Genomic DNA, 16227 nt, shown 5'->3' with positions numbered 1-16227 from the left:
AGCTGGGGAAAAGACAGAAACAGTCACCTGGAGCCTTTCCTCCCCGCCTAAGTGGAAGCAGCAGTATTGAAGAAGAAGCCATTACACTATGAAGTCACCCCGTGATGACTTCTTTCCCCCTGCTTCTGACAGTTTTCTAACAAGGAGGGCATGAGGTCTAAAGTCAGGCTATAGCCTGGAGATGAATATGGTCTGACCCAGAAAACCAGAAGACCACGAACCAAAGGGCATCATGCTAATCTCATTTTTTGCCGAAGTGGCTGATTCATTCCAAATTAGGGGAATAATGTCAAATCTGAAGATTTCCCCTCTGTGGAACAGCTCAAACTTCTTAGTTGGTTGCATCAACCCCAGACAGAGTAGTCTCAACAAATTCAGAGAAAAAGCTCCCAGGGTGAGGACAACCACACCCCAGCTCCACTGTGCTACCACCGACAGTCTCCTCCCAAGGAACTAGATATGGTACAGAGAGTCTATGTCATCAGTAGCCAATCCTTTGCCTCAAGTGCTTAGGGGACAATTCAGAAGGTGGCCAAGTAAACACAGAGGAAGGTAATGAGAATCTATTATAACCATATTATATTTGAACAGTAAGAAAGCCCTGATAAAATGGCCAACATTTAAGAAGAGAGCTGGAAAAAAATTTCAAACAAAAATGAAAATTTTGTAGCAAAAAAAAAAAAGAAAAATGGATATAAGTTGTAAACCATAGGTTAACATCTAAGGATTCTCATATTCCAGGAGACAGAAGAAATTTTTATACTGAAACTGCTTTATGCTTTTAAGAAATTTAATAAGATGCATGGACTTAATGAAACAAGACAGCATGATAAAATGAAAAGATAACCCATAGCTACAGAGAGGAAGAAAAATGACATCCTAGAATGTGAATGAACTTATAGCTGCAGAATGTATAACAGACACTGAAAGTAATTGAAACACGTGGAGAACTTGAGAAAAATCACAGAAAAAGCTAAGAATAGATGACTTAAAATACATTTTCTCATCTGAAGATGATAATACTCATTTTATTGCAGGGTTGTAGGGATTAAATGGGATAATACACATAACAGACTTTGCCCAGTATGCAGCTATTAAGTGCTCAACAAGTGTTCGAAGTGATGAGGCGGTAGAGATTGTGACTCAGAGGGCAGGTAGTGGGGACCCAACATCCAGGTGGTTGGATGGTCCAGGAAGAGATCAGAAAAATCAAGACAGGATAAAAGAGTTAGCTACAATATTTTTTTCCTTGAACTGAAGAAAGCTGAAATGCTACTTTGTAGGAAAAAGCATAATAGTGAAATACCAAAACTTAGCCCTGAGAATTACTAAATTATTGAACTTCAGGTCAGAGAGTGCCACAAGCATTGGGGCAAAGAAAAAGAAACAAGCTTCTCTGAAGCAAGTGCAGGTTGTCAGGAGCTGTGGCAGAATCTGGGGCTGGGAGGAAAGGGTTGACCTGATGGGACAGTCCTTCATTACATTGTTTGAATGTAACTGACTACTCTTGCAGGTTGCGGGATTGTACCTTTAAGCAGAGTGGGAAAAGAGGTAAATATTTAGGGTTTTCTTGGCTAACAGAGAGATCACAGAATTTGTGCTTCAGAAGTTGGTAATTTGAATATTACTATCCTGAGTGCCCAATTATCAAGCGAGGCAACCAGTGTAGCAAGCCAGATTTTCTAGAGATTGACAATTAGAATCTATAAAATAGAGCAGTAACTTCTGAGGTCTAGGTATCTTGGGAAACTCCTTTGTTACAGCTGAATTGCACAGAAAATATATTTATGGTAACAAAAAACAAAAAAACATGGCTATTATAAATTTTCACGCAAGTTCTCATACCGGTCGAGAGAGATTGATGTTTTTGTAAACGCCTTGTCTCTAATTGTTTATAAAAAGCTGCTTCTAAATGGCTTTATGGTTTAGAATTTTGTCTCCTTTTGTATTTTTATCAATAGCTCCTTCCTCCCAACTTTATACCTATAATTGTTTTTAATAAAGAGCCTCTAATTAGAAGAGCCTGCAGTCTCTGGGCCTTGCACAGGAGTTGTGCTGTTAGCACAGAATGAGAAAAGCCAATCCTGATGAAACTAAAACTTACAAACTAAAAAAGAAGAATGTTAAATTTTGACATAAAATAGGAAGCCTGTAGTGCCTTGGTTTGGAAAGGTAGCAATAAAAATATAAATGTAGATTCCAGAAAAATCTACATAATCATTAAAGGGATGAAATACAAAATGAAATCTTCAGGAAAGTACTGTTGGTGAGCATTGAATCCTTAGGACATTAAAAACAGTACAAAATGGACAAGTGGGTTCATTCCACCAGTGCAAACATGCTTCAATATTAGATCTTCTGTTACTACAACAGATTCCTTATCCAGAATCTTTGAGAATCTGAGCTAATAGAGATTAATAGTGTTTCTGGAATTGAGATAATTCCAAAAAAGCAGAATGAGAAATTGAGCTAATCGCAGTATCTTGGTTGCCTTTCAATTTGGATCAAGGAATGGGATGTATAATATTATTGGCACATTTGCACCTCTGTGCTTTAAAACAGTGTTAGCCACAAAAACACGAGTCACCATTGAGACCCATCATGACAAATAAGTTACTAGTTAGATTGCCATTAGTATGAGTGCAATCACACTTTATCACCATTTATTTGTCAATATTCTGTTCTCTACATATTTTCGGTATTACAAACAATGCTGCAACAAATATCCTTATATATTGTTTTTCTACACAGGTACTTATATTTCCTTAGGCTAGGTATATTGAAAATTAGAAACACTGGGTGAAACGCTAAATAATTTTAAATTTGATACTGCTAAATTCCCTCCAGAAAGGCTATACTTTTTTGTACTTTTCCCAACCCCTACTCCCCATCTATGCTTTTATTCCCCTCACTGCTTGGCAATGAGTGATGTGACAACTTTCCCAAAATTTCTCAGACTGACATTCAAGGCTCTCTCAAGCTTAGAGCCATCTCACATTTTTTGTAGAGGTTCCCAATATTTGTAGAATTGTGTTCTGTGGTTCCCTCTTTCAGCCAATTCAAGCTACCTTCTCTCTTCCAAGATCCCTCGTAGTTTTTGACCCATATGCCTTCTTGTTTTCTAGCACTATGGTGGATTGCTTTAAAAGCGTATTTGTAAGATGTTTCCATTGGGGGAAGCTGGATAAAGGGTACATGGAACTCAATGTATTACTGTTGCAGCTTCCTATGAGTCGATAATTATTTCAAAATTAAGTTTTTTTAAAAAGCATATTTATCATTTCTAGGGATTTAAATTGAGAGGGAAAGTCTGGAGCAAGTACTCAGTTGGGTACTTATTCCATCATGACTGTTTTGTTTTGAATCATTACCAAAAAGTATATTATTTTTTAAATGGCAATAAAATTCCGCATACCTTTTTTTAAAAAGAAGGAATGAGGTAGATTGATATATGCAGATGTGAAAAGAAATTTATAAAAAATAACTTGAACAAACAAACAGAAAAAAACACTTGATTTTGGGGAATTCCCTGGTGTCCCAGTGGTTAGAACTCGGCGCTTTCATTGCTGTGGCCCGGGTTCGGTCCCTGGTCAGGGAGCTAAGATCCCACAAGCTGCACTGCGAGGCCAAAAAAAAAACTTGATTTTTTTTGTATTTGTCCTTTTTAACACAGAACTTGTATTTCATTTCTAACCTGAAAAACAAAATCAGAGAATTGGAGTGAATTACAAAGATATGTTTCAATAAAAAGATTCTCAAAAATGAATTGGAATAAACTTTATAACAGCTATGGATTTATCATTCTAAAGATACCAGTTTGTGTCCACTTCTTGCAAATGTTTCCTGTAAAAGTTCTCTTTGATGGCGATAACCTTGTAAAGCTATGTTGATGAAGCCTCATTAAACTTTATGTAAAAATAGATGCAATAATAAAAGATCAATCACAGTACTCCTATTTTCAGGGATCCAGAGTCATCTTCCTTTTCAATCTGGATCACAGTGGCCCACTTGTTGGAGGAAAACTAATTACTAGTCATTATTTTGAAGCACCTTATATTGTTACCAAATAATACCAGCACCCAATTGATCTGTTTGTATGTTTCAGGGCAATTCCATATTATTATCACTTCTTATCACCCAGGCCTTGGTAAAATTAAACTTTCAAACCAGAAACTGGGCTTCCACCTGGTAATTCCTTTCCCAAACTTGGGGCAAGCCTCAGGTGTGAGCTGGTATGCTCTGCCCAGTTTAATGCCCATCCCTAGAGATGGTGTCCAGATGAGATTTGGAAGGGAGGATCCCTGACATTGTCCCAACTCAGTGTCTCCTGAGATGTACTCCGTCCTTGCACTTTCTAAAATAAACTGTTACATGTAAGTAATTCTGTAACTCATTATTTTCCACAGGCTTTTTGGAAGGGACATAAACAGCGGGCTTCCTATATGCACAGGCGACAAATGTTCATTGATAATATTCCTTCTGTTGTGAAGGTAAACACCCTTTCCTACCTTAGTGCTTGACTTAAACTTTTCCCTTCATTTTCGTTTTGCTTCTAGAAGACAGACTATGTTTGAGCCTTGACATTAGAAGCAAGTCCTGGGTTTGAGTCATACCTCCACTACTCACTTAGCTGATCATCTTCAAGCAAGTCCATCAAAACACTCTATTGTCTCCGGTCCTTTATAATATATGCTCTAACAAGTCCAAATTAATTATTTAAATTCTGGAGGAAACCCAGTATTATTTTATGGTCTTCGCTAATAATGTTTAGAATGCTCAAAATTTAACAGTGCAAACCTTAGTTGTAACGCAAATGCAAAGCCAATGACAAGAGAAAGTAGAGCTAAGTTAGGGCCTGTATTTAGGTGGTGGGCTGGTCTAACCCAGCTTCCCACCAAGACTGGTTGCTCCGAGCTTAGAGAAAGAACACGCATTGGAGTGCCCACTGTCTCAGAGCTGAAAACTAAAGAACTGTATGGCAGTGAACTTGTAGAAACTTGGAAATCCAGATCAGAGTCACAAGAGTGGGACTGGAGAGAGATGGGAATCAGATGAGATTTGTTAAGACTTTTTAAACTGTGAGGACAAAGAATGACATGGTCTAGACCCCTTGTGCATTACTAGCTCCTGAATGAAATGTCCTTTGCACACCCTGGAACACATGCTTATTCGCTCAGAAAACCATGGGTCACAGTTGGTCCCTCGTGAGACCTCTTGAAATGTTTTCCTGTAAAGACCTAAAGAATATTCGCTGCGTTTAAGAGATGTGGGAAGCAACCCTGAACTTAGTTTCATTTGATCCCCTGACCCGTGGCAACTCTCAGCAAAATGCCTTGCCCGCTTGGCTTTTACTTACTGAGATTAAAGCAAAATAGTACAAAGAGCTACATTACCTTCCCCACCACAATGTGTAACATGTTCTGAACCCCTAGGAGAAAAAGCAACGAAGGAAGTAGAAGATGAAGATTAGGCTTTAGATGTTTATTAGTTGGTAGGCTGCTAATTTTTACTTTTTTATCAAATTATCTATCAATATTATTTTTAAAAGACTCCATAAAGAGATATGAAAGGTTATCTGGTAATTGCCTGGATTTCTCTTTTTAACTTATTTTTAGATTCAGTCCTGGTTCCGGATGGTAACAGCACGAAAGAATTACCTCTCACGACTGCAGTATTTCAGAGATCATGTAAGAGACACGCATGTGGATTTTTATCCTGGCTGAGAATGAACTAAATGAATACTTTGTTGAATGTTAGCATTGAATGATTTTTATTAAATGGTGGAAATGAACACTAGGAGGAAAAAATAGGTTTTAGAACTCAATGTGATACTATTTGGACACTTCTTACATTTTTTAATTCAGAACTCAGGTTCAGAGTGAGACTTCACCATTCAGAACTGGAAAGGAAATGGGTGAGAGAAAACTGATGTGGGCTAGTAATGCCAGGGAGAAAAGATTCAACTTTCCAACATTACTTGTAAAGTGCTTATTACTGCTAACCGAGTAATTTAAATAAACACCCACAGGAGGAATATTTTTAGGATCTTTGAAGAATAGATATGTGAACATAGATTGGACCAACTAAATTTGGTGGTAAAATTCTTTGCCCTTTTTAAATCTCTATATTTAAACGGTCGCTTTGCAATCTTGTTTATATTTTAGCTAACTGTTTATATTTTAGCTAACTTATCTGCCCCTTTCTTCAAAGAGAATGCAAAAATAAACATTGACTACACCACATCTAAATACTATCAGTTCTAAATAGTGTCCCTTTTGAAAACGCTGTCACTTCTTAAATAGTTCTAAATTCTAAAATAGTGGAGTAGCTGGGACTCTGGGAGGTTGTGACTGGTCTTATTTTTTTCGCAGAACAATGAAATTGTGAAAATACAGTCTCTATTGAGAGCAAACAAAGCTAGAGATGACTACAAAACATTGGGTAAGTGGGAGCATTCTGAGACAAAGTATCCCTTATTAACCAGGCAAGGACAAGTTATTTCCATCTGAGTCACTTCAGTGGCTGCTTCAAAAACAGAGGATGCCCGTTATTTCCAGTAGATTTTGACCATCTCAGGCCCCAGGTTCTGAACCAGTACACAAAGGAAGATGTGATGACAGGAAGTGGGCCTTTCTATCTAAATGGAGTGGGGTAAATGCAGTAGATGTGATTTCTTCTTCAAAAGGAATGGGCTGCATGGGGTGGGGGGATAAAGTAGGAGTTTGAGATTAACATATACACACTACTATATATAAAATAGATAATCAACAAGGACCTACCGTATAGCACAGGGAACTATTTTCAATATCTTATAATAACCTATAATGAAAAAGAATATTAAAAAAATATATATACATATACATCTGAATCACTTCACTGTACACCTGAAACTAACACATTGTAAATCAACTACACTTCAATTTTTTAAAAATGGAGTTGGCATAAATGCTGATTTTTTATATCAAATTTGAGCTAGAGGCAGGAATCTAATGCAAAAAGCCAGAAGATAAACTTAAATTTGAATACTGTTTATTACCTGGCCTGTGATTTTTTTTTTCCTCTCATTTTAATTATGAAACATAGTCGTATGAGAAATTTGGAAATATGAATAAGAAGGGAAAAAGCACACAGTTTCACCTCCCAAAGATAACTACAAACATCTTCCTATAATTTCATTCTGGACTTCTCACAGTACCTATGGTTTTTTAAATCGTCTTCCTTATACTAATAGTATATGCCATTTGTAGAAAGTTTGAAAACAGCAAAATAAAATAAAAATCACCCAGAAATAGCATTTACATTTTGTGCTGTCTTTTTCAGTTTCAGCTCTGCATACGTTTGTCATTCTGTTGTTGTTGTTGTTTTTACATAGTGAAGATCATTCTTTATATGCTAAATTTTTAACATCCTTACTATCACAAGAACATGTGATAAAGAGCGTGTCCTAGATTAAGTCTAGAAGGGCTTGCTAATAAGTTTATTAGTACTGCCTAAATTCTTCAAATATTCAGGTCATTCAAGATTAGTTTTGAGAGGGCAAAACAAATCAGTGTGTATTTTAGTAATGAAAATGGCCATTATGTTCTAACTGCCTTGTTTCTTACTTTTTTTCTTTTTTTTTGGAGGAAATGAAGAACTGTTCAGTAATGTTCCTAGCACAGTGCTACTAAGTAGTTTCACCAACACCCTTTATTGTCAAAAGTCTGTCTGAATTATGGAGTGAAGTGTATGGCCTAAGAAAGATGCTTCCCTGGTACTTGTTAAGGAAAAGTATCCGGCAACCTCAGAGGCCAGGTTCTGCCTCAAGCCCGTGGAATCTTCTGGATACTACCTCATTCTACTAGATTCCAGAAGCCAGCATGCAAACTGAGGGAGGAAGGGTCCCCAGTCTTTCCAATGCCATACTGCTCCACTTTGGAATTGATGAGATTCGTCTCTTAGTTGGTAGATAATCTTTAATTTTTTATAAGGAAGCTGAATAGGGGGTTTGTTTTCTGAGCACTAACACACTAAAATAGGTAATTTAAGGATAAGTTTTCCAAACAAACACAGGCTGCTTTTCGTTTCCTTCTGGGGAACATGTTTTTGTGGGTGGTTGTGATGATGCTTGTTACTTGCTTACTTTTTTTTTTTTTAAGTTACAAAGATAAAAGAAATTCCAGTTTAAAAATCTAGGTGATTTCCTGTTAAAGCATAGAAGGCAGATAGAAAATATGTTAGTGAATAAATCAGATCAAAACTGCTCTGGGTTTTGGCAAATAGGGTGGCTTTGTGGTAACTGAACTGTAAATTTTCATTTCTTTCTCAATTCAGCATCTTCATAAAACAAAGGCATTTTTTTAAGCTGAAAAACAGATCACTTTTATTAGTCTGTCATGATTCATTTTCACCCATTCCCCCCAGAGAGGCGCTGAATGCATTCAGGTTTAGAAGTTGCTGGGACCGTAATGTGGCCACTTGTAAGTGCTGACTGTTAAGTTGTGTGGTTTCCTGAAATGAAAGTACCACAAAGTGGTATGAAGATATCATGAAGATGCCAAAAAGCCAACTGTTGATAGAGGAACTATTACATTTGAGCCATAATAATTAGTAAGACTAAAATATTAATTTGTTTCTACCAGGCCTGTTAGCACATAAACTGATACACAGTTCTTCAGAGCCAGGAGAGAGAACTTTAGACACAAATGCGTTGGCTTATGTTCTCTCAGCTATGTGAATGAGCTCTGGTGTGTGCCTCAGGCTGTTTCTGAAATGGTCATGTCATCAGCAACATCTTTGCTGAAATAGAAGGAAAATAAATTCACGTATGCTTCAGTGATCAGGAAGAAAAGGGCCCCTAATCCAAGGTAACTTGGAATCTAGTGGAATATGAGGCATTATTATCCAGTAAATTCTGAGCCTGGAAGCAGAATTGGACCTCTGAAGCTTCCTAAGGCTTTTCTTTGACAAGTACCAATAAAGACCATCAGATGGGGAACAACAGTAATACAGATGACTCTAGATTTGGTTGTTCATGATGAGTTCAGGCTGTTAATTGTGTTGTTGGTTGAACTCTGTATTCCTTAAGTGTCAAAATGCCACACAACTAAACAGAAGTATAAGGAAGCTTGAGTAGGGCCTTGGAAGTAGAAAAGAGGATGGTTACTGAGGCCGCCACAACTGGACTGGGCTCTCTCAAGTCATCTTTTTGTTGCTGTGTCTAATCATTCAGCATTGAAGGTCCAGGTAGTTTCTTCTTAGAGTTTACCCAGAGCAGATCTCATTACACACCTTAAAAAAATTTTCTTTTTCAAAGTTGCAGTGCAAGAGAATTAAAGCACAATTAAGGTTCAAGGCACTAAGGGAAAGCCCTTGTAGAATTTATATAGATATTCCTCTCAACAACTGAGCCTGGTCTCTTAGGTGCTGAATGCCCTCCCTGGTCCATGCTGAAAGGACAGGGACCCAATTCAGTTTCTAAAATTGCTTCATTTCTGCCAAGTAGAACATGTGTTCCAGTTGTCATTCTGTTGGCTCCTGTTAGACCTTACAGTTCTCCCTTGACTGACCTTTTCTAATTCACCTTTCACCTAATTCCTGCTCCTTCTCCAAGGTCTTTTGGGCTGGGAAAACAAAAAACAAGAAACAAAAAATCCTCTTTCTGCTTCCTGCAGCAAGAACAGAAATCTCTTATCTGGCTCAGCCACAAGCTCTTAGAGCCGGGGCAACTCACGTTAGCATTCTTTCCCAGGTTCCTCATCAATAAGACACTGATAGATAGAACTATCTCCTCAGTGCGTGGTCCTGGGAACAGCATGAGAGAGGGCTGATAAACGGGTGCTAGACGAGGAATTAGTGAGGCCCAACCTTATCAGTGGCGTGCATTTATTTATATGATCCCTTTCCTCGTCCAGATTTGACATGAGGCAGGATGATTCACTCTGGAGACCAAGCACGTCCATCGCTCTACTTTTCTGTCCATGCTTTATTTAAAGACCTGATTTCTTTCCTACTGATGATCCGTTCAAGCATGCCCAGTTAAAGCACACCTTTCCTTTCCTTGCAGTTGGCTCTGAAAACCCGCCGTTAACAGTAATCCGCAAATTTGTACACCTGTTGGACCAGAGTGACTTGGATTTCCAGGAGGCGCTGGAGGTAGCACGATTAAGGGAAGAAGTGGTGACCAAGATCAGAGGCACTCAACAGCTCGAGAAAGACCTGAACCTGATGGACATTAAGATTGGGCTTCTGGTGAAGAACAGGATCACACTGGAGGTCAGTGGGGTTTGTGGGACTGTTGGTTCCCAGAAGAGAGAAGACAGTCGTATATTTGCCCACAACTCTCTGGTCCAGCTAAGTTCCTTTGGAGTCCAGAAGGAGTGGCCCAAAGTTTATTTACCATTTTCATGACCACTTTATGGTCTTAGACCTGCAAAATTCTGTGCCCCCCTTTTATGACATTTGGTAAGACTTCTATACGATTCTGAAAGGAAATTTATGTGAAATAAAACCAACTTACATATGTACCTTCATAGCAAGGCTAAGGCCTTTCTATAAATATAAAAGAGAAATTCAAAGAAATTAATTTATAGTAAAAATACATATTTCAATATGAAAATACATGGGCCTGATGCCATTAGATGTGATAAAGTTACCAGAGACTTGGGCCTCTTCACAGAATAACCACAGATTGAGAGAGCTACAAATGAGACTGGTCAGGTGAGTGGTGGAACTGGCCATGAGTTCTTTTTTCCAAAGTGGAGAACAACTCTTTGTAATAAGCCCTTGAACAGCAAAGTGTGGTCTTCCTCCACCCCGCACCACTTGACATGGAATTGCCGTCCTAGAAAATTAAGTTTATATTAAAATTGTGAGGATCTATGTTGTGCTTATATGTAAAATGATTAGATTCTAGGCTCAAGCAATTACGCACAGAATTTTGAACTACGTGAGTGACCAGTGGGACATTAAAAAATCCAGCCATGCGAGATGTGGACAGTTATTTACACAGGACCATCCTACAAACTGCAGGACAGCAGAGCATCTGTCCTCCCCAGGCCCCGCTCACTGGAAGCCAGTGGTGTCTCCAATCCATCAGATGTTAGCCCTCCCCCCTGCACATTTCCAAAATGACCCCCTACAGAGTGGCATTTCCCTAATAATAGCCTCCAAATAAATAATGCTGTAGTTCTGTATCTGTGAGAAACCTGCCAGTGTGAAAGCTCCTGAAAACTATGTGAAAAGTGTCATTTTTACCCAAGAAAAGGAGATTTCCAGGGTAAGACCTCTCTCCATGTCCCTGTTCCCATGCCACGTCAGTTTTCAGAAAACCAACAGGGCAAGGCAGGGGAAGTTGACCTCCTGGATGCCCTGAGAAGGCTACAGTGGGTCAGAGGTAGAGAGCCAGCTTCTGGTGTGGTTCTGGAAAACTACCAGGTGAACAGGCACGGGAGGCTACCAGCTAAGTGGACATGGGAACGCCTCACTCTTGTCTCCGGCCCTCACAGAGATACCAGCAAAATAGTGCCAAGAAAATAAGGAAACGAGAGCAACTCGTAAGACAGGAAATGATCATCTTTTCTAAATATTAAGGGAAAAAACTACAAATTTAAAAGTTCTGCTTTTAACTCTATTTTCATTGTTTTATCCAGAAAAACAATAGTACTTTAGTCTTTAAAAAAAAATAATGTGTTTGTATTGTTTGATACATATGAAAACTTTTAAAGTATAACATATTCCAGAAGGTCCTTCAGAGAATGCCTTTTATAGCTTTACACTGCTGTTTTACCCCACTCCCATAAAGTTGTAAACAGGAAATGCCTTGCCTTTTAAAATAAAGGCTTAGTTGCAAAAGAGTAGTAGAAATATGTAGCTTGTGGAAATACAAACATGGCAGATTTTCAGATCTTTATGAGTGTTTAAAATTTTTTAAAGCATTACTAATTGTTAGCATTGTGAAACAAAGTTAATTTTTCGGCTTATATTTTCAAACACCAAATATTCATCAAACACTGATTAGAAGTTAAACTAATGATTCTCAAGGACGTACTCTTTTATCTTATTAATAGTAGCATTTTTGGTTTGATGATAAGAATACTGCAGTTGAAGTTTTATTTACAGTAGCGAAATAATGGGGAACAACCCAAACCCGAAAACAACAGAGGACAGTAGAACCAGTCCGACATGTATATTACACGGCCACTAAAAATAACGTTTCTGAAGAATATTTAAGGGCAGGGGAAAGGGTTGCAATATAATGGAGAAGAAAATAGTACCTAAAACACTATGATTTCATTTATTGTAAAAAATAGATATATACTTAAGCTAAAAGAAAAAAATTAAGCTCTTTTTCTTTGCATGGTAGAATTAACCATATATATATATATTTTTTCACATCTTTATTGGAGTAAAATTGCTTTACAGTGTTGTGTTAGTTTCTGCTGTATAACAGAGTGAATCAGCTATATGTATACATATATCCCCATATCCCCTCCCTCTTGTGTCTCCCTCCCACCCTCCCTATCCCACCCCTCTAGGTGGTCACAAAGCACCGAGCTGATCTCCCTGTGCTATGCAGCTGCTTCCCACTAGCTATCTATTTTGCATTTGGTAGTGTATATATTCCATGCCACTCTCTCACTTCGTCCCAGCTTACCCTTCCCCCTCCCCGTGTCCTCAAGTCCATTCTCTACGTCTGCGTCTTTATTCCTGTCCCGCCCCTAGGTTCATCAGAACCTTTTTTTTTTTTTTAGATTCCATATATATGTGTTAGCATACGGTATTTGTTCTTGTCTTTCTGACTTACTTCACTCTGTGTGACAGACTCTAGGTCCATCCAACTCACTACAAATAACTCAGTTTTGTTTCTTTTTATGGCTGAGTAATATTCCATTGTATATATGTGCCACATCTTCTTTTTTTTTTTTTTTTTTTTTTTTGCGGTACGCGGGCCTCTCACTGTTGTGGCCTCTCCCGTTGCAGAGCACAGGCTCCTGGTGCGCAGGCTCAGTGGCCATGGCTCATGGGCCTAGCCGCTCCACGGCATGTGGATCTTCCCAGACCGGGGCACGAACCCGTGTCCCCTGCATCAGCAGGCGGACTCTCAACCACTGCGCCACCAGGGAGGCCCTGTGCCACATCTTCTTTATCCATTCATCTGTCAATGGACCCTTAGGTTGCTTCCATGTCCTGGTATATATAGTTTTTAATTTTTTTTTAACAATGAGCATATGTTGAGAAAAAAGTTTAAAAGGAAGTGGCTTAGTTCTTACAGAGCAACTCTAGCTCTCTCTAGTAACCATGTGTCTTACAATTCTTTTAAAATTGGCATTCCTTCTGGAAACCTCAGAAAGTCAGTGGGCGAGTGAGTGAAGTAGCTAATATTGGTTTTAAGCAAAAGAAGTTTGGAAATGGAGACAGACAGCTGAAGTAGAAGTTTCTGGGAGGCATAGGGAGGAAGAAAGGTCTAGATTCAAAGTAGCTTGAAGGAAAACCAAAGTAGAAATTGAAAATAATCTTGAATTGCTAAAATTCCTATTGATGGGTGTGTCATATCACGTGAGTGCAGACTTGTAGGCCAGGGCTATCTGTAACCCAGGATTGAAATTTATTGTATTGCTTAATTAAACTTCTTTGCTGCTTTATGAGCATATTTCCTTCCTTAACCTCTCTAAGCCTTGTTTTCTTCACTGGAAAATGTGCTAAGTGCCTTACATGGATTGTTTTTATCTTCACAGAAGCTCAGTCAGATTGCTATCATTAAGCCCATTTTATAGATTTAAGGAAACTGAGTCTTAGAGAGGTTAACCTGAGCAAGGTCACAAAACTAACTGTGCTTTGCAGATACTCGTATTTTTATGACTCCAAAGCCCAAGCCCTTTGTCGTAGCCCACATCCTCTACAAAAGTGCGTATACTCTAGCATATTACCTGCATGCGGATATTCTGTTACCAGGGGAAGGGAAAAGATGGTGGCAACTAAGGCAACATTGAGATGTGGGAATATTATGAACAAGTTAAATACTGTTGCTCCTTCGAACCAGTATTCCTCAAATGTTCAATATTTATTGATAAGAATAGAGGACATGGGCTTCCCTGGTGGCGCAGTGGTTGAGAGTCCGCCTGCCGATGCAGGGGACACGGGTTCGCGCCCTGGTCCGGGAAGATCCCACATGCCGCCGAGCGGCTAGGCCCGTGAGCCATGGCCGCTGAACCTGCACGTCCGGAGCCTGTGCTCCGCAACGGGAGAGGCCACAACAGTGAGAGGCCCGCGTACCGAAAAAAAAAAAAAAAAAAGAATAGAGGACATGAGATTTCTATTAGTAAAAAGCATATGCCTCTCTTTGGAACCCCTGTCTGGGTTGGCCTTTGTCCCCTTCTTCAAGCTTTCCAAGGCAAACCTCCATTCACACCAGAGCTTTTGTGAGCCAGGTGTAATTTCACAGGGGAGACAGAAGAAGGGCTTATCCCGTTGAAGCGTGCTGCTCTGTACTTGGACCTCCAGCAGACAGACGGTTCCCGTGGCACAGCTGCTGGCTCTCCTCTCCCTCCCACTTCCCCTCCAGGGCTCAGCGTTTGACTCTGCTCTTTCCCTTCCTCCAGTGCTCTTCCTGTGCTGTCTTCACCAAATCTGTTAATAATGCGAAGGAACTTGGTTCTGCCCTAGAGCTTGCTTACCACCCCACCCTCTGTTCTCTTCTGTATATGTCAAAAGCATTACCCTAAAGATGAAGTCTGCAGCATAACAAAGGAATAGTCTCCAGTTTCCAGAGCTATTTCCTTTGCAAGTAGTTGGGGGACATCGGGGGTGAGAGGGGCCGGTGATGGGGAGGTTAAGTACCAAGATGTTTCTTCTTCCGTATATTTAAAATCAAGATAGTTAATTTATTCCATGTATTTGGGGGAATTGAATCTCTACACGTCACCAGTCATCTGAAGAGGAGAAACCTGGGTTAAATGGAACCGTAAGCCAGTTAGTCTAGTGATGTCTTAGGACTTCTTATAGATACAGGTATCAGGCCACCGCCTGCCTAGACTTCTCCTGAACCTCCGTCTGGAGGTAACTTCGCTTCCTTTCTTCATCTTGAATGTGATTTATATATTTGTGAAATAAGGGGGGAAGTGTCGCCTTCTTAAAATTTTTGTAGAAATGAAAATCAAATTCCTCCTCTTTCCCCACAGAAACAATTAGGGGAACAGAAGTAAAGGATTAAGTCAAGTTACCCCTCTCTAAGCTGAGAATAAAGAAGAATAAATTCATAGACCTTGAAGGCAATGGATGTAACCACATAGAACTATCTAATCTCAATGCTCCAAGGGTTGTTTTGGGTTTTTTTTTCCCTACCTATGAGCTGACCCCAGCTATCGGAGAAGGGGGTGCTGGGGGGTGAATAGATTTGGAGCTTGTCCTGTACAGTGGTTCTCATCCACAGGGATAATTGGAAATGGGGACAGGCACATTTTTTGTTGTCAAAATGACAGGAGTCCCTACTGGCATTTGGTGGAGAAGGGCCCAGGATGCAAGATGGACAGCAGTGCATGCACAGCAAAGCATGGTAGTGCCTGAAATGCCCGGAGGGCCCCCCTCGGGACTGGTGGTGGAGAATCCTGATACTGGCTGCAAACAGAGTCCTCATGTGGAGGCTGGGCTAAGAGCTCAGGGATGCAGATGGAAGAAGTTTTAGGAAAAACAGCTTTCTTGCCACCTATGCTCTGGGACAGTGACCCAGTGTTCGGTGGCAAAGGAGGCATTCTAGAGCTGTGGCTTTCATGTAAGTCACGTGCCATTAGTGAGTCATGAAATCAATTTAGTGTATCACTTCAGCAGATTTAAAAAATGGAATAGAATAAAAGCAAGTTGAAACGATCAGAGTGTGTCCCAGTAGTAAGAATAAGCATCCTTTCGTATAGTGTGTGTGGGTAAGTTTGCCAATAAAAGACATAAAATGTATTTTTTACTGTGGGTTTCCGTAAAAATGATTGGTAGATCCTTATCTAAACGATCTACTCTGGTTCGTGAGCCTTTAAGCCCCTGAAGGGGACACAGCAGCCTCAGTGACCTCTTGACAATGTTTCCAGCCACACATTTTCCACATTTCCCTGTAAATAGTTAAAGGAGCATGATTGGGAGGGAAAACCCTTAACTTTGTTAAATATTTAGAGGCTTCTCTTCGCTTCCATTTCTTTCTTTCTTTTTTTTTTCTGCTTTATAACAAAGTGAATCAGTTATACATATACATATGTTCCCATA

The 16227-nt window shown here is 39.5% G+C and overlaps 1 protein-coding gene across 1 annotated transcript in view; it reads left to right on the top strand.

The window, feature by feature from the left end:
* Positions 1-16227, top strand: part of IQGAP2 (IQ motif containing GTPase activating protein 2) — a gene marked incomplete at its 3' end in the record, with an annotated part of 289379 nt that overhangs the window by 232079 nt on the left and 41073 nt on the right. Inside the window, exons 18-21 of the mRNA XM_079703550.1 lie at positions 4407-4490; positions 5616-5687; positions 6372-6441; positions 10046-10254. Of these exons, the coding sequence (XP_079559676.1) occupies positions 4407-4490; positions 5616-5687; positions 6372-6441; positions 10046-10254 (435 nt within the window). The remainder of the gene's footprint in view (positions 1-4406; positions 4491-5615; positions 5688-6371; positions 6442-10045; positions 10255-16227) is intronic.

The sequence above is a fragment of the Hyperoodon ampullatus genome, assembly GCF_949752795.1.
Source record: "Hyperoodon ampullatus genome assembly, chromosome: 4".
Classification (NCBI taxonomy): Eukaryota; Metazoa; Chordata; class Mammalia; order Artiodactyla; family Ziphiidae; genus Hyperoodon; species Hyperoodon ampullatus.
This window is presented reverse-complemented; position numbering and strand designations above follow the sequence as displayed.